This window comes from Oncorhynchus nerka, linkage group LG21, assembly GCF_034236695.1.
Source record: "Oncorhynchus nerka isolate Pitt River linkage group LG21, Oner_Uvic_2.0, whole genome shotgun sequence".
Classification (NCBI taxonomy): Eukaryota; Metazoa; Chordata; class Actinopteri; order Salmoniformes; family Salmonidae; genus Oncorhynchus; species Oncorhynchus nerka.
Window position 1 is genome coordinate 9,588,901 of NC_088416.1, and position 24,695 is coordinate 9,613,595.

The 24,695-nt window shown below is 44.9% G+C and overlaps 2 protein-coding genes and 1 pseudogene across 7 annotated transcripts in view; 2 read left to right on the plus strand and 1 right to left on the minus strand.

The window, feature by feature from the left end:
- On the minus strand, positions 1–18,050 carry LOC115103820 (trafficking protein particle complex subunit 5-like). Of its 2 annotated transcripts, none has more exons than XM_029624785.2 (3): positions 17,637–18,050; positions 1,386–1,658; positions 1–1,146 (listed from the first exon to the last, which is right to left on the minus strand). In XM_029624785.2, exons 2-3 carry the CDS (start codon positions 1,653–1,655, stop codon positions 850–852), a joined length of 567 nt encoding a protein of 188 aa, XP_029480645.2. In that variant the 5' UTR covers positions 1,656–1,658; positions 17,637–18,050; the 3' UTR covers positions 1–849. The 2 variants fall into 2 exon arrangements, with proteins under 2 accessions (XP_029480645.2, XP_029480644.2); XM_029624784.2 differs by lacking the exon at positions 17,637–18,050 and adding an exon at positions 2,052–2,220.
- On the plus strand, positions 3,590–4,913 carry LOC115104413 (N-acetylmuramoyl-L-alanine amidase-like; annotated as a pseudogene).
- The window catches only part of LOC115103819 (ras GTPase-activating protein nGAP-like), a 14,994-nt gene continuing 7,313 nt past the window's right edge, over positions 17,015–24,695 (plus strand). Inside the window, exons 1-10 of one of the 5 annotated variants that reach the window (XM_065006286.1) lie at positions 17,015–18,271; positions 19,270–19,409; positions 19,646–19,724; positions 21,828–21,895; positions 22,083–22,168; positions 22,257–22,389; positions 22,648–22,746; positions 23,486–24,157; positions 24,274–24,418; positions 24,543–24,687. In XM_065006286.1, the coding sequence (XP_064862358.1) occupies positions 17,647–18,271; positions 19,270–19,409; positions 19,646–19,724; positions 21,828–21,895; positions 22,083–22,168; positions 22,257–22,389; positions 22,648–22,746; positions 23,486–24,157; positions 24,274–24,418; positions 24,543–24,687 (2,192 nt within the window). In that variant the 5' untranslated portion in view covers positions 17,015–17,646. Of the gene's footprint in view, positions 18,272–19,269; positions 19,410–19,645; positions 19,725–20,120; positions 20,409–21,827; positions 21,896–22,082; positions 22,169–22,256; positions 22,390–22,647; positions 22,747–23,485; positions 24,158–24,273; positions 24,419–24,542; positions 24,688–24,695 lie in introns of those variants that run through there. The other 4 variants (XM_065006287.1, XM_029624783.2, XM_065006288.1 and 1 more) reach the window with 4 other exon arrangements.

The following is a 24,695-nucleotide window of genomic DNA, read 5'->3' on the forward strand; positions in this document are numbered from 1 at the left end:
TTATTTCAGGTTTGACAGTATTTATTTCCATTTTGACAAAGCAATATACAAGCACCAAATAAGTTGTGAACATTAAAGCAGCCACACATATATTTACAATGACACAATGATTCGTCAGGTCTAAAATGGGGAGCATTGTAACATTTCCCACCCATAAGATATTACAAATAAGACCGAAATGCATATCATTGTACAGTGCTAGATAACTCTGTTCAATCAGGGGATTCCATTTTTACAAAAATTACATCTTGCTGAACAGTCCAGGATAAAGCGCATTCAATTGTGACCATTTCTGTTTTTTCATTAGTGAACTACTGAGCTGCTCAAGCCACACTGTTACTCCTCCCTTTCATCTGCCTTTAGAGTAGGTCCTTCGAAATAGTGAATACCATACTATCAACTAGCTTCCTTTCCTTGTTCCATGTCATTGTCCTCACTGATTCAAATGCACCGAATAGGTCAAATAACTCATAAAGCTAACGTTTCTGAATCAAATCTGTGTACTTTCTGCAAATGCCATAAAGTTAATTTACGGCAGTGGAAGAAGTATAATGTAGTTATAGTGGGTTAGTCATAGTAGGGAAGTTCTGTAACCATGTACACAAATTGATGCATTGTTGTAAAAACTGGCTCCGCCCACGTAGCAATATTCAAGTAAGTATGTTGACCTTGCCAACAGATAGGGAAGTGAAAGTGAGTACTTTCTCCGATCTTCCACATCTGTCAGGACAATAAAATGAATAGGGAATAGGAAAGGAAGCACTATACATTATACAGCCAATAGGGTTTACAGTACATCCCTTTTACATCTCAGTCCACACTTCCTACTACCTCTGAACTCTATCTACCCTATCTGCCCTCCAGTGCCTTGTCTCGGGCGATGACGACCTCATCAAACTTGATCATGAGAGTGGTGCCCTTGTGCCAGTGCACCGTGACCTTGGCGGGGAAGCCGCTGTGTGTTAGAATGGCCTCCACCACGCCCCCGGTGAAAGCGGCACAGTTGAGCGTGCTGTTCTCTTTGGGCACCGAGATGAAGGCGTTGATCAGGGGCTCTTTCTCAATGATATAGTAGGTCTTGTCATCGTCGTTGGCCTGCTCCAGCTTGTCCGCTTCCTTGCCGAACAGGGCCCTCCACACCGACACCTGGGGAATTGAGCGGGAACGGAAGACAGAGAAAGGTGAAGGTATGTTTGTGTTTATGCTCATGTCAGAGGCCAGGTCTGTTGAAGTGGAGGTCAAGTCGCTGCTACAGCCAAGAGCCATGTATACTGAGGCTATATTTGTATTACATTATAGCCTAATGGTAGTATAATGTCAAACATTGGTTGTTATTACACTAATGAAAAAGTCTAGTATGTGAATCTCAGTTCTCTTGGTCATACCTTGATGAAGAGCAGTATGTTCAACACTTTGGTTTCCCTTTTTCCATTCTTCTCTCTCAACACCAGCACATCCAACAGGCTGGCCCCCACGCCTTGACCCAAGTCTGCCAAGCGTGCCTGCAGCTCGGACACAGAGTACACCCGACTCTGGCAGTATTGCACCATTTCAGAGAAGAGCAGGGCGAATGCGCTCACGCTGACCTCAGTCTTGGGTCTGGTGAGCGAGCGCTCTAGAATCGCAGACTTGCCCCTGGTGAAGCGAGTCTCCATTTTCTACACGGGAAAGTGAGGAGAGTGAGTGACTGTCAACAACATCAGAATGCTGGTGTATAATAAAATATCTGCGCATGACTGTTGGTGCTTTCAAGACAACTGGGAACTCTGGAAAAAACGAGGTCAAATCATGACATAAGTGATCTTCAGGTCGTAACTCCAGAAGGATGCCCGAGTTGGATGACAGTTCAAATGATTTTTCCCAGTCATCCATTTCAACACACCAGCAAACGTGCTACTACGGTTAGATACTCTTGAACAGAATATGAATAAAAACAAGGATTATTTCGTTCAAAGAGCACACATTGTGGAAAAGTGACTCTAAAACATGCACAAAGAAGAAATAAACATAGCAAATACTATAATAAAATGATTCAAATGAATCTTTCTCACCAATTGCTGTTGTTGTTCTTAACAGAACAATTGGCAAACATCACGTTTTACTTCCTGTTCCGGGGGATACGTCACAGTGACGGATCACGATATTAATGTTGAAATACTTCCGTTTAAACATTATGGTATTGATACAATTATTTTAAATATTACAGTTTTCATGAATCATTATTTTAAATAGATTTTTAAACCTATACAAACAAATAAAAAATAGCTAATTATCATCCAGTAGATGCCACTATTGTCCCATTTATCCACTGGTAATGATGTTTTTCTTAATGTCACAAAAGGAAAATTAACATAGGGGCCAAAATTCACCTCATACATTGAGAACAAGAGGTTTGGGGATGGAAAAAAAACACAAAACAAACAGACATTGGCTGCTATTCTCAATGCAGCAGTCACTCAAGTGTAATAGACTTTGTTCCCCTTTACTCCCAACCACCAAAACCTCATAAGCCAATGAACACCACCTGCCATGGGACACTAATGTCATGAGTCAGGAACGTTACTGTCATCTGAAAAAGCATACATGCACTGATTATAGTGTCTGCCTACTACATTGGCTTGTTTTTTGGGAATTTGTTTTTTGGGAATTTGAAAGTGTAATTTCCAGTAAGGTTACTGGGCTTCCCTGACATTGACAGTAAACAGACCGCCCCTCTCCTCTATGCATCGTGGAACACATTTACCAGACTTCACCATCTGTGTGTGTCTGTGTATATGTGTGTGTAATTACATCCATATGTGTGAAAGGTGGATGTAATAGATGTATATAATTGAAAAAATACTGTGATGGCTAATACAAACCAGCATAACTTCAGCACTTCTCTTGTCCCTTTAAGCCTGATCTCGTCACAAAAAAGGGCCTTATTTGTTTTCTGATGACAAACTTTGACTTTGGGTAAGAACCAATCAACATTTGGAGAGTTATTTCATCTATTGGGACACCACATTACAAACACATTAATTCCCCAAAGTGGGAAGTGAAACCAGCTTTAGGTACTTATTGAGCACCTGGACATTCTGCTTGTGGTTTGTCATGAGTGGTTGTGGTTTGTCATAACAGAACGTTGGACTGTAAGAGACAAGAAGATTACAACTCTCATCGGCAGCCTGGGTTGACCTTGTCTGGGGATTGTTTGTGGGTTTTAGTTTAGCCTCTGGATCTGGTGTGATACAGCTGCACTCAGAATGACTACAGTGATTCTATGGCTCTTCATTGTGGCTGGAACGTGCTACAGCATTCTCCGTTCAGGCAGCCTGAGTTAATGGACTGAAATTACAGTACATGTTCATTTGGGTTAATATGTCTGAAAGTATGACTGACATACTGTGTTGTCCGTACACATCTTCATTGGCAACATATGCTTCTATCGTTAAACTGAGAGTTCAATTGAACAGAACTGGTGTACGAAACATTAAATACCCCAAGATAGTATGAATATGAGTATGAATGAAGCCCCAGGTGACTGTTTGCACTGAGCCAGTTGTAGCATGAACGAAAAACATTTGTTTTAGTTTCAGAGGACCACCTGCGGGACATGGACTGTTTCATCAGTGCCGTTGAGCAGGCTGAGGACTCTAACCCAGACCTGTCCCCACTAGCCCTGGTGAGCACCCACTCACCCTGCACCTCCTGGGGGCCTCCAACAACATCAGCCACACCCACACTTCCGTGTTTGACACTACTCTCTTTGGCTTATTCGACAAAGCCATCCACCGTTTTGTGACGGACTGTGGTGAGGAGAGAGGGGTCATTCTGACCCAAGATGGCACCACAGTGGCCATTGCTCCCATGCTTCTAGGCATCGAGGTGGGTCTGAAAGCTAAGCTGGAGGGAACACTTCCTCTGGGCATGTTTCCCTTCACCTTGGCCAAAAACCTAGGGTTGTCGTTCCTTAGCCTCCAGGACTTTCCACCCGCTCAGCGTCTGGGGCTGGACGGCTGCTGGGACAAAAGTGACCCACTCCAGGGTGTTCCAGCTGTCGCGGGTGCCCACCCATCAAAGGGGGAATTGAGGGGTCCATCTTGGGCATGGATCTTGCCACCTTGGCCCCCTCTGAACAGCCTGGTAAACTCAGCAAGGTGATGAAGGGTTACTACATCCATGTCCTGGAGGGGCAAGACCTGGGGATTGTATCCAGCCACATCGGCCCCAAGCGCAGGGAGATTGCCAAAGCCCTGCTGGGCACCCTGGACAACAGAGGCAGGTGATGGAGACCCTATACCTGGTGTGGAGGCTGGAGGACAATCAGTGGATAGCCAAGGATACAGGGGTGGAAAAAGCAGTGAGAGACAGAATGCTGGAATTTGTCCACAGGTACTGGGGTGGGTCTCAGGATGGGGGAGAGGGAATCATTTACCCCTGTAATTATGAAATTGTAGGTGATTAATGACTATTCATTTGAAGTCTACAGAAAATTGGCCTGTAAATATGAAGAGTATATAGGTGACTTTTGACCCCCTCATCCATTCGCAAACCTTTTATACTAAGCTTCATAGATGGAGACAAGTGTCCTGTACAATTACTGAAGCAGTCATATCATAGTGTAATGAACACGATTGGAGACAGAGAGCTGGTTTCAAGCGCAGGGCGCAGCAGGTGTTTCTTTGTAAAGGACCACAGGAGGAGGCTAGGTCAACGGGCATGCAGAAGGTCATACACAGGGGGTCCAAAAAGGCAACAGTACAGGCAGGGAAAAGGCTAGTTACGTCGTCCGGGAGATCAGGCAATAGGTAGATAACAGGAAATCCGATAGGCTAAAGTACAGGCAGGGAACAGGCAAAAACTATAAGGATTAAATTACGGGAAAAACAGAGCTCCGAACAGAAGTGTGTCACAAAACAAACACCTCACAATGATGGGGTGCAAAGAACTAAATAGTGTGCGATAATGACAAACAGGTGTGTGAACAGGTGATCAGAATTCAGGTGATTGGGATCTGGAGTGAACTGCGTTCACGGGGATCCACGTGTTTGAGAGTGTGAGCTGGAAGCAGACGTTACACATAGCAAATCTTGACATGATGTTACACGGTATAACTTGAAGCAATATGTAATGACAAGACTCTATAACCGGAATCAGGGTTGTGAGATCATTTGTTTTATCACTCTAACTCCTAAATGTATGTCGCCCTCAGCTTTGTGGTGGGTTCTGACGGATACATCTACGAGGGGCGAGGCTGTCATCACCTTGGCACCCACACCAGGGGACAGAACTCTTACGGTTACGGCGTGGCATTCAAGTTATACCGTGTAACATCATGTCAAGATTTGCTATGTGTAACGTCTGCTTCCAGCTCACACTCTCAAACACGTGGATCCCCGTGAACGCAGTATAAATATTCATTGGCAACTACTCCTCCTCTCTGCCACGCCCTGGATCTGGTGCACCAACACCTGGCCAAGTGTGCAGTGGACGGCGGGGGCCTGCAGGCCAACTTCACCCTCCACGGGCACCGGCAGCTGGTGGACACCTCCTGTCTAGGAGATGCACTCTACTCAGAGATCAGGGGCTGGGAGCACTTTGAGGTGAGAGACTGTTCAGTATTATAGGCTACTATACTGTTAGTCAATGTCAAATGTATCCTTTAAACACAATCAAAAGGGCATCACAGTTGCGCCAGAACACTATTCAGTCACAATACAATTGTGCCCTTTTTCATACATTAGACATTAGTGATAAACACCAACATTAAGCTGTTTGTGCATTGTTGATATTGATGCTGCTGACACATTTTCATCCGGTGTTATCTTGACCACTCATTACAGCAATCTTTTACAGGAAACCAGCTCATCAAAAAAGGACCAATGAAGGAGACAAGCATGTAAAAAGCAGTGTGGAATAAAACCAGTTTTGTCAAAATGTTTCATCGGATTGTATCGGATTGTATCAATTTGTTATGTCCATGATAATAGTGTGTTTTAGAGTTATAACAGCGTATAACACTCACCCTTATGGTTGTCACTGCTTCACATTACAGTATTGTAACACAACAGAGAGACATGCACACTGAACAACATTATTAGAGCAACATGTAAAGTGTTGGTCACCATGTTTCATGAGCTGAAATAAAATATCCCAGAGATTTTCCATACGCACAAAAAACGTATTTCTCTCCAATATTGTGCAGAAATGTGTTTACATTCCTGTTAGTGAGCATTTCTCATTTGCCGAGATAATCCATCCACCTGACCGGTGTGGCATATCAAGAAGCTGTTTAAACAGCATGATCATTACACAGGTGCACCTTGTCCTTGGGACAATAAAAAGCAACTCTAAAATGTGCAATTTTGTCACAACAAAATACCTCAGAGGTCTCAAGTTGAGGGAGTGTGTGATTGGCGTGCTTGACTGCAGGAATGTTTACTAGAGCTGTTGTCAGATAATTGAATGTAAATGTATCTACCATAAGCCACCTCCAACGTCGTTTTAGAGAATTTGGCAGTGCGTCAATCGGCCTCACGACCGCAGACCACATGTAACCACGCCAGCCCAGGACCTCCACATCTGACTTCTTCCCCTGTGGGATCATCTGAGACCAGCCACCCGGACAGCTAATGAAACTGAGGATTATTTCTGTCTGTAATAAAGCCAATTTGTGGGGGAAAAACTCATTCTGATTGGTTGGGCCTGGATCCCCAGTGGCCGGGCCTATGCACAGTCATGTGAAATCCATAGATTAGGGCCTACATTTTTTTATTTCAATTGACTGATTTCCTTATATAAACATAGAACTCGGTAAAAACGTTGAAATTGTAGCATCTTGCATTTCTATTTGTGATTAGTATAGCTGCATCTGTCGAGAGAGAGACAGTGACACCCAGTGGCATAAGAATGACTCCTGTCACCAAGGCTACAAGAGGATCCAGGATGGATGTGTTCCACAATTAAATTACTGTAAACATCGCATTTAACACAAAACATCCGTTTTAGCGGGCGTAGGGAGACAATTAGCCCTATTGGAATACTTTGAAACTGTTTTGGCTAATGAATTATACAACTTGGCTATCTGTCCAATTCGGAAAAACATATTGCTCAGGTTGTGAGAGCGAAATGTTTAACAGGTGTGTAAGTTCATATTAATTAAACATTTATTAAATAGGCCTAAATCCTCGATTTCAATCAAATGATTGTAAACTCAACGCATTGAACATTATTTTTGAACATTCTTATTAATTTCATTATTGTAATAATGAATATTTTGTAATGTTATTTATTTTCTTCATCAGCATGGGTTGACAATCATGGCATATTTGTTCAGTCAACACTGATTTAGCTATTTTTCATACACTTTCAATGTATTATAATGTTATAATGTTAAATATCAACACTGGTCATTGTTGATACCTAAGCATACTGTAAATCGTATTGATTCATAAGGTAATTAATTTCATATAGCCTACTTTAAATAACCTGTTGTCTTGTTTGTTTTTAATGCTGTATTGCATGTTTTATGTATTTCTCTAACCCTTGTGTATGCGAATTGCCAATGCCAATAAAGCATCATAAATGACGTTTTTTTTTCAAGTGACATCGCGTAAAAATGTTAGAGGATCTTTATTCATTAGGGAGAAATAGGATTGGCCCGTGGCACATAATACAACAGGATAAATAAATGTGCTCGGAAATATCCGTCGCAATGTTCAATAACATACATTTTAATTCCTAATTCTATGTGTATTACTCAAGAGTTTTAAGTTATTCGCAATCACAACCCACCTACAGTATATCGATAGCAAACGCGAATTGTTCATCCAAGTCGATCAAAAAAAAATCATATATTTTTTCCTGTTCTCAGTAAGGTGTTCCCATAATGAAAAGACCCGATATTGCACGCATTCAACATTTTAGAAAAATAACCTTACTTGGATCATATCGAATCTATTAGCTACACAACCACTTTATCGATCATCTAAGATGACTTGCTTCCTCATCATAATTAAGGTCTCATTAATCTCATCTGCACTTTCATTGTTTATATTGCATGTTGTTCTTCTATGGAAGGTATAATGTATATTCTTCCCATTTAGCTAACTTTTTCCAGCATTCATTTGAAAAAGACAGATGTACTGCTGTAGACATCTGGTATTGGGTTATGTGCTCAGTAACCCTCGCTCTTTCTGCAGAGCTTTGGCCAACAAAAACAAATGATCAAAAAGGACTTGTCACTCTCCATGGAGGAGCAGTTAGTTCGTGCCATGAACCAATTCACATCACTCTCTGCTCGCCACATTGCTGGAAGAAATGTTGGAAGTTGACCTTCTTGCATCTAAATGATGAGACATGCCAGGCCACTGAGGACATACGAGCCATCTGCAATGCCAATATTGTTTCTTTGATTAAAATGTCAAGCATCTTTGTCATTTCTGTGTATGATATGGTGTTCGACGTTGGTCAATATTACATAGGAGTTACCATCAACTTTGGATGTATTTGGTGTGTTGTATTTGTGAAGTAGCTATAGGATAGTTCTGTATCTCTGTCCATTTACAGCTCACTGAGCTGTACGGACATTCTGAGACCTCTTCAGAACAAACTCTAATTGACGAGAAAAGTCCAAAAACCAAGTGCCCGGCCTGTGTCGCTGGGGCTGCTGACATTGACAACACCAATGAGGAGGCTTCAGAGGAGTCTCCGAATAACAATGTGGTGGACGTTCGGGCTGAGCCACTGGACCTGGTCAGTGTGGAGAAAGAGGCTGCTGGAGATGGAAATGTCCTCAGCAAGGCGTTAAAGCCCAAAGGATGTCTGAAGGAGGGCTGCCAAGATCAGCTAACCCCCTAAATCTATGATATGATTGCGGAACTATCAAAGGTAAGGAACAAGAAGCCTGTTTCGTAAATGAAAGGTCAAGTGTCTTTGCAAGTTGGGTGTATCAGAGTTGTCTCAAACTAGACAATATTATAAATAAGCTGCTATAATCTTTGACTTTGGATGTCTGTGGTATGTTTTGTGAAAAAGGACAGATATCTGTTTTGTTCTTACTCTTTCATTGCTCTGCATTGTCTGCTTAGTCCTATTTCGGATCCACTGAGAGCATTCCTGAGATGTGTAGCAGAGGCCCTGAGGTGACCAGCAGAGGTCCTGAGGTGACCAGCAGAGGTCCTGAGGTGACCAGCAGAGGTCCTGGGGTGACCAGCAGAGGTCCTGAGGTGACCAGCAGAGGTCCTGAGGTGACCAGCAGAGGTCCTGAGGTGACCAGCAGAGGTCCTGGGGTGACCAGCAGAGGACCACGGGTCTGCAGTAGAGGTCCAAACGTGTGTGGTGGAGTGCCTTAAGTGTCAAATGCAGTGGGAGAGGTGTCAAGTGACACAAAGAAGACAGAGGCTACTGGAGACCTTCTGAACACTACTGAATATAAGATCAGCGTCAACTCACCATCAGTATGACCAAGAATATGTTTTTCGCGACGCGGATCCTGTGTTCTGCATTTCAAACAGGACAACGGAATGGATCCCATGCAGCGACCCAAAATAACGATTCCGAAAAAGAGGGAAACGAGGCGGTCTTCTGGTCAGACTCCGGAGATGGGCACACCGTGCACCACTCCCTAGCATTCTTCTTGCCAATGTCCAGTCTCTTGACAACAAGGTTGATGAAATCCGAGCAAGGGTAGCATTCCAGAGGGACATCAGAGACTGTAACGTTCTTTGCTTCACGGAAACATGGCTCACTGGAGAGATGCTATCCGAGGCGGTGCAGCCAACGGGTTTCTCCACGCATCGCGTCGACAGAAACAAACATCTTTCTGGTAAGAAGAGGGGCGGGGGCGTATGCCTTATGGCGAACGAGACATGGTGTGATGAAAGAAACATACAGGAACTCAAATCCTTCTGTTCACCTGATTTAGAATTCCTCACAATCAAATGTAGACCGCATTATCTACCAAGAGAATTCTCTTCGATTATAATCACAGCCGTATATATCCCCCAAGCAGACACATCGATGGCTCTGAACGAACTTTATTTAACTCTTTGCAAACTGGAAACCATTTATCCGGAGGCTGCATTCATTGTAGCTGGGGATTTTAACAAGGCTAATCTGAAAACAAGACTCCCTAAATGTTATCAGCATATCGATTGCGCAACCAGGGGTGGAAAAACCTTGGATCATTGTTACTCTAACTTCCGCGACGCATATAAGGCCCTGCCCCGCCCCCCTTTCGGAAAAGCTGACCACGACTCCATTTTGTTGATCACTGCCTACAGACAGAAACTAAAACAAGAGGCTCCCACGCTGAGGTCTGTCCAACGCTGGTCCGACCAAGCTGACTCCACACTCAAAGACTGCTTCCATCACGTGGACTGGGATATGTTTCGTATTGCGTCAGATAACAATATTGACGAATACGCTGACTCGGTGTGCGAGTTCATTAGAACGTGCGTTGAAGATGTCGTTCCCATAGCAACGATTAAAACATTCCCTAACCAGAAACCGTGGATTGATGGCAGCATTCGCGTGAAACTGAAAGCGCGAACCACTGCTTTTAATCAGGGCAAGGTGTCTGGTAACATGACCGAATACAAACAGTGCAGCTATTCCCTCCGCAAGGCTATCAAACAAGCTAAGCGTCAGTACAGAGACAAAGTAGAATCTCAATTCAACGGCTCAGACACAAGAGGCATGTGGCAGGGTCTACAGTCAATCACGGACTACAAGAAGAAATCCAGCCCAGTCACGGACCAGGATGTCTTGCTCCCAGGCAGACTAAATAACTTTTTTGCCCGCTTTGAGGACAATACAGTGCCACTGACACGGCCTGCAACGAAAACATGCGGTCTCTCCTTCACTGCAGCCGAGGTGAGTAAGACATTTAAACGTGTTAACACTCGCAAGGCTGCAGGCCCAGACAGCATCCCCAGCCGCGCCCTCAGAGCATGCACAGACCAGCTGGCCGGTGTGTTTACGGACATATTCAATCAATCCCTATACCAGTCTGCTGTTCCCACATGCTTCAAGAGGGCCACCATTGTTCCTGTTCCCAAGAAAGCTAAGGTAACTGAGCTAAACAACTACCGCCCCGTAGCACTCACTTCCGTCATCATGAAGTGCTTTGAGAGACTAGTCAAGGACCATATCACCTCCACCCTACCTGACACCCTAGACCCACTCCAATTTGCTTACCGCCCAAATAGGTCCACAGACGATGCAATCTCAACCACACTGCACACTGCCCTAACCCATCTGGACAAGAGGAATACCTATGTGAGAATGCTGTTCATCGACTACATCTCGGCATTCAACACCAAGCTCGTCATCAAGCTCGAGACCCTGGGTCTCGACCCCGCCCTGTGCAACTGGGTACTGGACTTCCTGACGGGCCGCCCCCAGGTGGTGAGGGTAGGCAACAACATCTCCTCCCCGCTGATCCTCAACACTGGGGCCCCACAAGGGTGCGTTCTGAGCCCTGTACTCCCTGTTCACCCACGACTGCGTGGCCACGCACGCCTCCAACTCAATCATCAAGTTTGCGGACGATACAACAGTGGTAGGCTTGATTACCAACAACGACGAGACGGCCTACAGGGAGGAGGTGAGGGCCCTCGGAGTGTGGTGTCAGGAAAATAACCTCACACTCAACGTCAACAAAACTAAGGAGATGATTGTGGACTTCAGGAAACAGCAGAGGGAACACCCCCCTATCCACATCGATGGAACAGTAGTGGAGAGGGTAGCAAGTTTTAAGTTCCTCGGCATACACATCACAGACAAACTGAACTGGTCCACTCACACAGACAGCATTGTGAAGAAGGCGCTGCAGCGCCTCTTCAACCTCAGGAGGCTGAAGAAATTCGGCTCGTCACCAAAAGCACTCACAAACTTCTACAGATGCACAATCGAGAGCATCCTGGCGGGCTGTATCACCGCCTGGTACGGCAACTGCTCCGCCCTCAACCGTAAGGCTCTCAACTTTTCCCCTGATGCCTTGAGATGGATGAAATCATACATTGAAGGCAGAACTCAGTGTGTCAGAGTGAGCAATGAGCTGTCGCCCACTCGTTGCTATGATGTGGGCGTGCCCCAAGGGTCAATACTGGGGCCCCTCCTGTTCAGCCTGTATATTAATGATCTGCCTTCTGTCTGTACTGGGAATGAAGTTCAAATGTATGCAGATGATACAGTGATATATGTGCATGCAAAGAGCAAACAACAAGCTGCACAAGAACTCACTACTGTAATGGTCCAGGTTACAAAGTGGCTCAGTGACTCGTGTTTGCATCTCAATGTGAAAAAAACTGTTTGCATGTTCTTCACAAAGAGGGCAACAGATGCTACTGAGCCAGATGTCTATGTGTCAGGGGAGAAGCTCCAGGTGGTATCCGATTTTAAGTACCTTGGCATCATACTTGATTCCAACCTCTCTTTTAAAAAGCATGTGAAAAAGGTAATTCAAATAACTAAATTCAATCTAGCTAATTTCCGATTTATACGAAATTGTTTGACTACAGAGGTAGCAAAACTGTACTTCAAATCTATGATACTCCCCCACTTAACATACTACTTGACTAGTTGGGCCCAAGCTTGCTGTACAACATTAAAACCTATTCAGTCTGTCTACAAACAGGCTCTCAAAGTGCTTGATAGGAAGCCCAATAGCCATCATCATTGGCACATCCTTAGAAAGCATGAGCTCTTGAGTTGGGAAAATCTTGTGCAATACACCGACGCATGTCTTGTATTCAAGATCCTTAATGGCCTGGCTCCCCCTCCACTCAATATGTTTGTTAAACAGAAAGCCCAGACATATGGCAGCAGATCCACAAGGTCTGCCATGAGAGGTGACTGTATAGTTCCCCTAAGGAAAAGCACCTTTAGTAAATCTGCATTCTCTGTGAGAGCTTCCCATGTCTGGAATACACTGCCATCAGACACACATAACTGCACCACATATCACACTTTCACAAAATGCTTGAAGACCTGGCTAAAGGTCAATCAGATTTGTGAACATGGTCCCTAGCTGTGTGTTGCCGCTTTCCATGTTGTCTGTTGTCTGTAGCTTGTGAGGTGTGGAAACACTTTGTTGCTGTTATGAATTTTGTCTTGCTGCTTTTTGTTCTATGTTGCTCTGTCTGTATGCTATGTCTTGCTTGTCCTGTGTTTCTATGTCTTGCTTGTTCTATGGTGCTATTGTCTATATTGTAATTGTTTTTAATAACCTGCCCAGGGACTGCGGTTGAAAATGAGCCGGCTGGCTAAAACCGGCACTTTTACTGAAACGTTGATTAATGTGCACTGTCCCTGTAAAAATAAAATAAACTCAAACTAAACTAAACAACGCATCACCGGGGGCAAACTACCTGCCCTCCAGGACACCTACACCACCCAATGTTACAGGAAGGCCATAAAGATCATCAAGGACATCAACCACCCGAGCCACTGCCTGTTCACCCCGCTGTCATCCAGAAGGCGAGGTCAGTACAGGTGCATCAAAGCTGGGACCGAGAGACTGAAAAACAGCTTCTATCTCAAGGCCATCAGACTGTTAAACAGCCACCACTAACATTGAGTGGCTGCTGCCAACACACTGACACTGACACTGACTCAACTCCAGCCACTTTAATAATGGGAATTGATGGGAAATGATGTAAATATATCACTAGCCACTTTAAACAATGCTACCTTATATAATGTTACTTACCCTACATTATTCATCTCGTATGCATACGTATATACTGTACCCTATATCATCGACTGCATCCTTATGTAATACATGTATCACTAGCCACTTTAACGATGCCACTTTGTTTACATACTCATCTCATATGTATATACTGTACTCGATACCATCTACTGTATCTTGCCTATGCTGCTCTGTACCATCACTCATTCATTTATCCTTATGTACATATTCTTTATCCCCTTACACTGTGTATAAGACAGTAGTTTTGGAATTGTTAGTTAGATTACTTGTTGGTTATTACTGCATTGTCGGAACTAGAAGCACAAGCATTTCGCTACACTCGCATTAACATCTGCTAACCATGTGTATGTGACAAATAAAATGAGATTTGATTTGAAAGGTGGTGCAGCTATCCACCGAGAGCCATCCTGAGGTGTGCAATGGAGAGGCTGAGCTGTGTAGTGGTTCTGAGGTGTGTAGTGCCTGGGGGTTGCAGTGGAGTGCCTGAGGTGTCAAACGCAGTGGGAGAGGTGTCCAGTGACACAAAGACGACAGAGGCTGCTGAAGACCTTCAGGACACTGAAAATGTCCTCAGCAAGGTGGTGAACCCCAAAGGGTGGTTGAAGGAGGGCTGGGAAGATCAGCTGGCCAGAGACTTCAATGATATGATTGCAAAACTCCCAAAGGTAAGGAACAAGAGGCCTGTTTTGTAAATGATTACAGATGATGCATTTCAAAGTGCTTAGCAAATAAAATTTAAAAAAGGTTAGAAATATTAGAAATTTTGAGACCAGAGCCTTCCTGAAAGGTGTCGAACGCAGTGGAAGAAAACGGAGTGCCTAACAGTGGACATGAGACTAATGCATTAAAATACATGAAAATAAATAAGATATACGGAGTGCCAATGGGCGCAGTAAAATAGCACAGTGACTAACGCAAAAGCACTGCCTGAAAAAGTAGTGCTGAGGTTCAAAATGTCTATAGTGCCTGAGGCCATCAGATGCCTCCGGCAGGCTGTTCCAAAAGGCCAGGACCACAGTGGCCAACTTTGCCTATTTTTAATTATAAAAATAAAGGGGATTTGAACCACAACAAAAAAAAACAGTTTAGGCAGTAATGTTTGAAATAACTCCACCAAACGTTTTGGTTCTCACCAGTTTGGAACAATGTTTGAAAGACCCATGTCAGAGGTTCTGAGGATTACTGCATTACACACTAGTAAATATGCGAAATCATACTTTGTAAGTTTGTGGTTGAATGGCTCTATCTCATCAAAAAAAGCATGTTAGCACATGTATTACAGATGATGCAAAGGGCCACATAGTGTGTTTAAAATCAATAAAATAGTAAAACTAACAGGCAACTAATGCATTAAAATACATGAAAATAAATAAGTCACAATGGGCTAAAATCTGACCTTAGTTCAAAATGTTTGTTTTGTCTTTGTTTTTAGTTTGGTCACCTTGGGGCATGTCAGAGTTGGGTGGGCACATTGTCTTTGTTTTATGTATTGGTCAGGGCGTGAGTTGGGTGGGTTGTCTTTGTTTTGTTTTGTTTAGTATGGTCAGGGCGTGAGTTGGGTGGGTTGTCTTTGTTTTAGTATGGTCAGGGCGTGAGTTGGGTGGGTTGTCTTTGTTTTAGTATGGTCAGGGCGTGAGTTGGGTGGGTTGTCTTTGTTTTAGTATGGTCAGGGCGTGAGTTGGGTGGGTTGTCTTTGTTTTAGTATGGTCAGGGCGTGAGTTGGGTGGGTTGTCTTTGTTTTAGTATGGTCAGGGCGTGAGTTGGGTGGGTTGTCTTTGTTTTAGTATGGTCAGGGCGTGAGTTGGGTGGGTTGTCTTTGTTTTAGTATGGTCAGGGCGTGAGTTGGGTGGGTTGTCTTTGTTTTAGTATGGTCAGGGCGTGAGTTGGGTGGGTTGTCTTTGTTTTAGTATGGTCAGGGCGTGAGTTGGGTGGGTTGTCTTTGTTTTAATATGGTCAGGGCGTGAGTTGAGTGGGTTGTCTTTGTTTTAGTATGGTCAGGGCGTGAGTTGGGTGGGTTGTCTTTGTTTTAGTATGGTCAGGGCGTGAGTTGAGTGGGTTGTCTTTGTTTGTTTTTCGATGAGTTGGTATTTATGTGTTTGGCCTGGTATGGTTCTCAATCAGAGGCAGCTGTCAATCCTTGTCCCTGATTGAGAACCATACTTAGGCAGCCTGTTTTCACCCTTGATTTGTGGGTGATTATTTTCCTGTGTCTGTGTGTTCCACACGGAACTGTTTCGGGTTTTGTTATTTCACGTCGTTATTTTGTATTTTTCTGTGTTCTATTAAAAGTATCATGAACACTTACAACGCTGCGCATTGGTCCTCCAATCCTTCCTACTGCTCCTCGTCAGAGGAGGAAGAAGGACTTTAAAATAAGTCTCCTGACGACAGTTCAGTTATATTGGTGTAATAGTGCCCTCCAGTGTTTCTGAGTAAAGGTTTAGATACATTATGCTTGTAGTGGTGGGGCTTTGACAAAGCTATTGGAAGTTGTTAGTATGTCTTCTAAGTCCGTTTTAGGTTGCATAAGGAGACAGTTAAAAGAGAATCCACAACTCAAATGAGAACACTTTGAAAATGGTTCTCTGATCTGGCACTGATCAGAGAGAACTGTAATGTGGAACCCTGTTTTCACCTATCCAGTGGTGTTGGATCAGAATTCTTGGCTGTCGGTCCAATTCAAACTCACAGTCATAATCTCATGAAACACACATTGACCAGTGTGTGAGATGGAAATATTTAACAGGTGCATGTGTCACAACTGTGCAGCGTCAACACAGGAAGTGGTTTAGAGTCTATCGAACCTGTTTGTCTGGCAGGAAGTGCTGCTAGTTTAGACGGGAAACTGAGCCCAACAGCCACTGAACACAAACAACCACATGTATGTATATATCTGTGTCAGACGACCTACAGATGGTGATGATGTTCTATTAAATATCATTCACCAAATATTCTACATCTTTGTTGTCGTTAATGTATGAACTTCAGGGTTGATCCGAATGGTTGATAGAACTGGTGAAAGGGACAGGCCCCAAGATCGAGTTGTGAAATGGACGTCTCAGCTTCCCATTATTATGATAGCATCAGATCATATGTCTCAATCAATGTTAAAAAAAAGAAGAATAAAAAGAGGAAGGTGTGAAGAAACAAGAGCCATCTGTGTAAAGGAAGGTACAGATGCAAACCATTAATATCTAGGCTAGATGAACAAATCAGAACCAAGCATGTATTTGCATTTCATATACAAAGAAAGAGTAGGCAAGTGGGTGGGACATTTGAAGACGTCCCCCTGTTCCTCTCTGGCGCTTTCAAAATCATTGAGTGAACTGACACACTTCCTGTGTGACAACGTCGCAGACTTAACAACGGTTTTAGTTACCTAAACTATAGACGTGAAGAGGTCCTGAGGATTTTATGAGGAGATTTCACTCCAAGCAGCGGAGGAATATAACAATACTCTGCTTTTCAGGACAAGGGGCCAGTAAAAGCCATTAAGAACCTGACAGAGGGTGTGGGATGATTTGAGGGAAAGTAAAAAGAGAACTCTTGAATAGGATGTCAAGGGGAAGAAGGGGAGAGGTGAGAGAGCAGCGAGACCAGTCAGAAAACTCAAATACACGAAGAGAAAAAAACAAAAAAACAGAGTTAGTGACACTGTGAAAGGAAGCAACCGTTGAGTGTGGGAGGTTGAGGGCGTGAAGACTCACAGCAAAGGAACTACACACAAAGCAGTCAGACTGATGTTGCCGGATGATGTTTTGGAACACAGAAATCAACAACAACAAAAAGAATCAAGAAAGAAAAACAAGTAATGCCCAGATTATTAGTCACCCTAAGTGATTACATTTTGAGGGGACCTTAAGTAGGGGAGGTAAAGACGATTTACTCCATTCTTGAAAACAGTGAGAGGAGTAAGCTAAAAAAAAAAGATACTCACAAATACCAAGATGAAAATGGGCACAAACCAGGAGGCTGAATCTGAGCCAGAAGATAAACAGATTGCAGAGGAGACGGGCCCCACAGAGGAGGAGAAGGAGACACCTGCTGAGCATCCTCAAGACGCCCCTCCTCCTGAGGACGTCGACCCTCTCAACACCTACAAGTGGCACACTGGAGCCAAGGCAGCAACCCTCGACGGGACGAGAGGAGATGGTGGAGTCACAGCATCAACAACAATAGAGAAGGCGGAGAAGACCTCCACCACCAGATGGAGTAATAAGATGCAGAACTGGCGGAAAGCCCTGAGCGAGGATCCCGGGGAAAGAGCCTCAACCGTTGGACGAGGAGGGGAGACCCCCAGGATGGAGAAGAACCCTGCCTGCAGGAAGAACCCCTTCAGAAGGGCCCAGTCTGAGCCTCCGGGGTCGTTGTTCACTACCCAGTCCCCCTCCTCTTCAGCCCAGGCAACATTGGGACCGGGGGCAAGCCCAGAGGCACCGGAACCATCCCTCGCAGACACGCCACAGAAAGGGGGCGGAGGGGCACTGTTCAGGAAGTACATACGCACCGTCTCGCAGAAGCTCAAGAGGCCCCGGCTGCTGAGCAGAAACAGCCACCCGACCCTCCTACAAGGTGAAGGCACAGAATTCACACCATAAGCGGATTGCCTTGTTATCTGAATGCGCACCTAGCGCCACACATGACAGTGCCATGCTCTTTCTTCTGGTTTTTAAGACGTCCTACATCGCTGTATGTCAACCATTTCGAGTACAGTTTGAAATTCTAGGTTTTGAATTTGTATAGTTTAGTTAGTCTCTCGATTTCAGTCTAGTTTAGATTTTCCGTCCTTTTCCTTCAGTGAAATGCTGAAATCTGGTGTTGTATACCACGCATTTAGTGTGCGTCTAAGAACCCATGATGAAGGTAGACATGGTGAGAAAGCATTTTACACGTTAAGGAAGCAAGTTTGCACAAAGCCAAAAGCATTATACTCAACCACACGGTCAGAGACCATTTTGAGTGGGCTTTTCAGACAGTCTATTCGCGTTGGAGACTAGAATAAACCTGAAGATATAGATATGGATGGGAAAAAAATGATACGATTTAGGAGAAGTTAATACAGCCATACTTAGATTAGAAAACAAACTGACACAGGATGTGCGAGAGTTGTGGTTGTTATAGATGGGGAGTGAGGAGGGGCGGAGAAGATAGCATCAAAAACAACAACTACAAACCAGAAATGGGAGTGGCCATGTGCACTGTGTCAGATAACAACATCATGCCATAATTACTCCGAATGAAAAACATCCAAGGGCCAGCGTGTGCACTCAATTACCCCACCCCCAGAATGACCACTGCTGGTTTCCTCAGACTATACTGTAATTGGGAAAACTCAAATGTCAGACACAGGAATAGAGTATTGTTCAAAATAACTGGTGTCCAATCACAGAGACATGACTAGGGTCATCAAAATGAGTCAAATTAGTGGCATCTATTGTAGACCGTGTAGTTAGTTGTGTCACACGGACAGTTCAAATAAAAAAAAGGCCAGGATTTCAAGTGACTATTGGAGTGATCTGGTCATTCTGTACTGATCTAGTGTGCTGTCGTCATGGTGTTTGTGTGTATAGATGCGGGTGGGAGTGGGCTTGCAGCTGCGTCCCTAGAGCTAGCCAGGCTGTCATGGGCCCCTCCCCAGGACGTCCCCGTTTGGGACATCAACAACTGTGTCCTGGAGGACGGACAGATCCTCATCACCCCGGAGGAAGAGGTACACGACACAGACCAACAACACTGAAAATGACACAACAACACTTAGCAATGCACTTCCATTATTAAACAACATGGAGTCAACACCACCTTAAAGCGTTGCATTGAACAGTTAGTACTATTGCTGGGAGCACTGCACTCTCAATGGAAACTCACACTGGACTGTATGAAGTTGATAGTCATGGTTTCTCTCTAGGTTATTATGTGAGTGTGCATCTCTTCTACTCCCTCTCTCAGCCAATGATGTGGACCCGGAACCGAGTCAGCAGCTGCCTGTCAAACCTCAGCATGCAGAACCTGGTAGATGTCAACATGGGTCAGTACTACAATACTGCCTCATGGTTTAAGACAGTAGGAGTGTTTCGTGTGAATGGGGTTCCTGGAACTGTGCTCAATACCTTGCTTTCTCTAATAGCTTTCCGAATGTCGTCAACATCAGAGACACAAAGGAGATACAACAGTGAAGTCCATTTTCTCATCAAAATGGTTGATCCTCAGAAATACAGGACAGAGCCAGACTGAGTTCAGGGATGTCTTTGCGAGGACAACATCCATTCGGCAGCATCACAACCACTAGAGAGTCTAGCAGAGTAACGGCAGAGCAGGCACAGAGGAAATTGCTGACGTGATTATGCTTTCGGTGTGGCTTTCAAATTGTTTCCTCAAAATTTGGGGGGGTAGATACCATCGCATGTGTGTGTTCCAGAAGACCAGTCAGGGCTGGTTGAGAAGAAGCAGTGTCGGTGGCGTGGCTTCTCTCGTTCATGTTACTTTTATTAGTATTCGCTTGTGGACTTAGTCTGGCTCTATAATATTAGATACCGATTAGTTCTATGTGATGCCTACATTGGCGAGGCCCATTTGGTGAAGAGAGAAGAACCATGAGAGGTTGAAGCAGTGTTCACTCTTAAGTGTGATTAGGAGAAGCGGGTTCGACAGATCTCTCTCTCTCTCTCAATGATGGGATTTAGACGCTGGATTGCATGTGGAGGCACATTGGGTAAGCAAAGGGTTGGATAGAAGTTTATTTGTTCGGTCACAATTGCTATTGATTCAGACAAATATTTCACTTGGTTATGTCTATGACAAGGGGAATATCAACAAAGGTGAATTTGTAACGAACGCTCTGAAGAAAAGTGATGTACTGTATGATGGCTTTAGTTACTGCCATAGGTAAATGTATTCTTTTAGCCCAAAAAGTGTCACAATGGGCCTCCCGGGTGGCGCAGTGGTCTAAGGCACTGCATCGCAGCGCTAGCTGTGCCACCAGAGACTCTGGGTTCGAGCCCAGGCTCTGTCGCACCCGGCCCGACCAGGAGGTCCGTGGGGCGGAGCACAATTGGCCCAGCGTTGTCCGGGTTAGGGAGGGTTTGGCCGGCAGGGATATCCTTGTCTCATCGCGCACTAGCGACTCCTGGGCGCAGTGCACGCTGACCAGGTCCCCAGGTGTACGGTGTTTCCTCCAAAACACTGGTGCGGCTGGCTTCCAGGTTTGATGTGCGTTGTGTCAAGAAGCTTGGTTGGGTTGTGTTTCGGAGGACACATGGCTCTCGACCTTCGTCTCTCCCGAGTCCATAAGGGAGTTGCAGCGATGAGACAAGACTAACTACCAATTGGGGAGAAAAAAGGGGTAATAAAAAAAATAGTGTCTCAAGTGTTGTTTTATTGACGTGGCTGATTTTCTGCCCTGCAGTGGTACTCAGGGCTTTAGTAGTCTCTAAAATAAGTTAATCAATGTCTGAAATGAAGGCTGCACGTGCAAGGTTCCTGCCCTGTCTCGGCCACTAGACAAAAGCAATATCCGGTGTGACTGTCAGAACACTTATCAATGGTTGACTCATTCTGACACGGAGCCTAGTCATCCCTCAACCTTCTTACATGATTAGGCATTTCTTACTGTTGGAGAGACTTAAAGCTAAAGTGGTTATCAATAGGATTTCAAAGCCAGTGTATTAATGTTCAGTTATACAGTACACGTACTGTTCTTGATTAGTTATTCAAACTCAGTCTGAATAATCTCCAGCCTTGCAGCATCATCTTTTTGAGCAGTTATTTGTTCGGTCTTCAGAGGAAATGCAGAAAGGGGGAAATGACTACACTTCCCCTGGTGGTTTCAGAGGACTGCAATTTCGTTTGGGGAGATTAGAAGAACCACTGGTTGTCTCTCCACAATGGTTTCCAAATTAACAGGGAAATGTACACACGTACATATGTAAGACGTGAGTGATATGTAACAAGATACACAGTAGGTCTCCAGATGAAGCAACAATAACAGAGACAACCCACAATGCCCACTTCCCGCCCGAGACGCTCTGATAAAAGGTTGTCATTTTTATCAAAGGGAGGGGAGGGATCATGCCAAGCCAAAACTGTGTTTACATGTTTACATGCTAACTGTGTGTATCTCCTGGACCTGCAGAATGCAGCCCCGACCACATGGCCCCCACTGGAGGCCCCAGACTGAAGGGCCAAGATGGAGGAGTGAGGGTGAGCACTGCATACTCCACAGATAAAATACTGTTATTACATGATTCATAACAGCTCTGGATTTCCTGAGGATTCTGTATGACTCAGGGCCTGCTAATCAGTATGCCCCTGGGGATGAATTGAATTGCATCAACCCATCTCTCCCTGCCCCTTCTTTAATTGTCTTCTTCCTGCCCTCTGTCTCAAGGGACTGATCAAGCGGCGTTTCTATGGTGGAGCCATGCGAAAGAGCAATACCCAGTTAAACACCGTTGGGTTGAACAAAGGGAGCAGGTATGTGGTCAGTCTCATAGTGCTCTTGATGTGTAAGGCAGGCTGTTCCTCATCGACTCCTCTCGTCTCCTCCTCCCTGTCTCTTCAGCAGGCTCCATGGCTCACGGGAGTCCGTGTCCATCCCAGTCAGCGCTGCAGGAAACCTGGATCTGAGCGCAGACACCAGTACGGTCATCAGGCCTGTACACAGCTCCATCCTCGGGGAGAAGTACTGCTTTGAGGTAGAGCTGACCTTTGACCTGTAACACCTGCATTGCTTGCTGTTTGGGGTTTTAGGCTGGGATTATGTGCAGCATTTTGTGACATCGGCTGATGTAAGAAGGGCTTTATGAATACATTTGATTGAGATTTGATTGAACTTCTATACTCGTCCCATGTCTTAAAAGTGATTTGACCAGGTTCATGTTAAATACTGCCCAATAACATGTTTTCTTCACTCTGTCCTGTCATGTATTTCCGCCTTCATATTGATGTCGTAGGTGATAAACTCAGAGAACAACCACTGTTTTGGGTGCACCTCAGCTGCTGAGCGGGACCGCTGGATAGAGGACCTGAGACGGGCTGCTCAGCCCAATAAGGTAAAGAAACTATTTAAAAAACATTCATCTTCAATACCAATTAAAGGAGAAGTTTTATTTGGTTGTAAAAAATAATTCTTTTATTTATGTAAATGGCATGTTATAGAAGGGTCCAGACACCTTTGTTACTGCACTTGTTTTTATCACAAACAGCAAATCATTTCCTCATCCTTGTTGTATATTATGGGGGCCCCTGAAAAAACAAACAAAGGCTCCAAAAACACCCAAATACGTCCTTTTAGAAACAGCAGATCTCTCAGTGTAGTGATGCAGGTCTTTAAATGTCGTACACATGAAATTGTCACTCCAAAGTTGATCCGCAACGTTATATTCCCTTTTGTGTGACTCAAGTGGTTTCCCCGATCCAGCTGTTCCATTCTTCATGTAGCCTGCTTCTACAGGTAACTGCCAACACAAATGGTCTTAATAGGGTGTTGGGCCACCACGAGCCGCCAGAACAGCTTCAATGCGCCTTGGCATAGATTCTACAAGTGTCTTGAACATGCTTTCAATATACAGTACTTTGTGTCCCTCATAAGTGTTTTGTAATTCATTTTGGCAGTTACTTATAGAATGGAGAGGAACCACTGGAGTCACAAAATGGAATATTACAAAAGAAATGGATATTTTTGTACAAAAGAAAACATATCCTTTAATGTATGCCACATTGCCATGATATCATAGGAATCCATATTGTATACTCACTGATTGATGTTCTAACATGTTCCGTCTCCGTTAGGACAACTGTGAGCGGACAGAGAACTCCCTCAGTCTGTGGGTGAACGAGGCCAAGGACTTGCTCCCCAAGAGGCGATACTACTGCGAGCTGCACCTGGACGGCACCCTGTTCGCCCGAACCAGTAGCCGAGCCGTGGGCAAGCCTTCCCATCACTCCAGCTTGGTTGGTGATGGATCCTCTGGTGGGGTGCTCGGGGGGGGCAGCGGCGGGGTGGTCGGAGGCTGCCAGCTGTTCTGGGGAGAGTTTTTTGAGCTGGACAACTTGCCGTCGGTCTCCCAGATCACCCTGCACCTCTTCCGCGATGAGGAGCCCAAGAAGAAGCGTCACTCCCGGGATGAGTCCACCCTGCATCCCCTTGGCAGTGTGGCCATGTCCCTGGCCGACATCCGTGGAAGGGCCTTCCAGGAGAAGTGGCACCCGATTATTCCCTACAAGGCGTCTGGTGCCGGAGGGACGAAGGAGCAACTGGGGCCCCAAGCGTCGCTCCGTGTCAAGGCCCGCTTTCAGAACCTGCAGGTGCTGCCCATCGAGAGGTATAAGGAGTTTGCAGAGTTTGTGACAGTGGACTATGTGGGAATGTGCAGGAACCTGCAGCCACTGCTGTCAGTCAGGAAGAAGGAGGAACTAGCCGGGGCACTGGTCCATGTCTTGCAAAGCATTGGCAAGGCCAAGGTAAGCAAAACAAAGGGGTGACCGCTGCTTCATGATAAGCATTTAAAGTAGACCTTTACAATAGTCAGCTAGTCATAACTTGCTAAAAGCACTTATTCTGTGTGTTTATGTTCCAGGAGTTCCTTATCGAGTTGGGTAGTGCAGAGGTGGAGCGCCTTGGGGAGAAAGAGGCGTTGATCTTCAGGGAGAACACGCTGGCCACCAAGGCCATTGATGAGTACATGAAGCTGGTGGGCCAGAAGTACCTCATCGACACCCTGGGTAAGGAATATCTGTGGAAATACAATGTTTCGGCCCTGGGTAACAGTGGATCTGTTTTAACACTTTTCGTAGACCTTCCTCTAAGAAACTGTTATGGAAAACTGTGCCATTGGTCTTCTTACAGGGGACTTCATCACTCGACTGTATGCCTCAGTAGACAGCTGTGAAGTGGACCCTCTCAAATGCCCCGCCTCCGAGCTGTCAAACAACCAGCGGCACCTGAAGGAGAGCTGTGAGGAGGCAGTGCAGAAAATCACTGAGATGCACGGGTGAGGGA

Bases quoted from the DNA above. Each gene is read 5' to 3' on its own strand.
- LOC115103820 (XM_029624785.2), bottom strand. From the start codon at position 1,655: ATGGAGACTCGCTTCACCAGGGGCAAGTCTGCGATTCTAGAGCGCTCG. The intron at 1,147-1,385 runs GTATGACCAAGA...TCAATTCCCCAG, and splicing joins ACATACTGCTCTTCATCAAG to GTGTCGGTGTGGAGGGCCCT.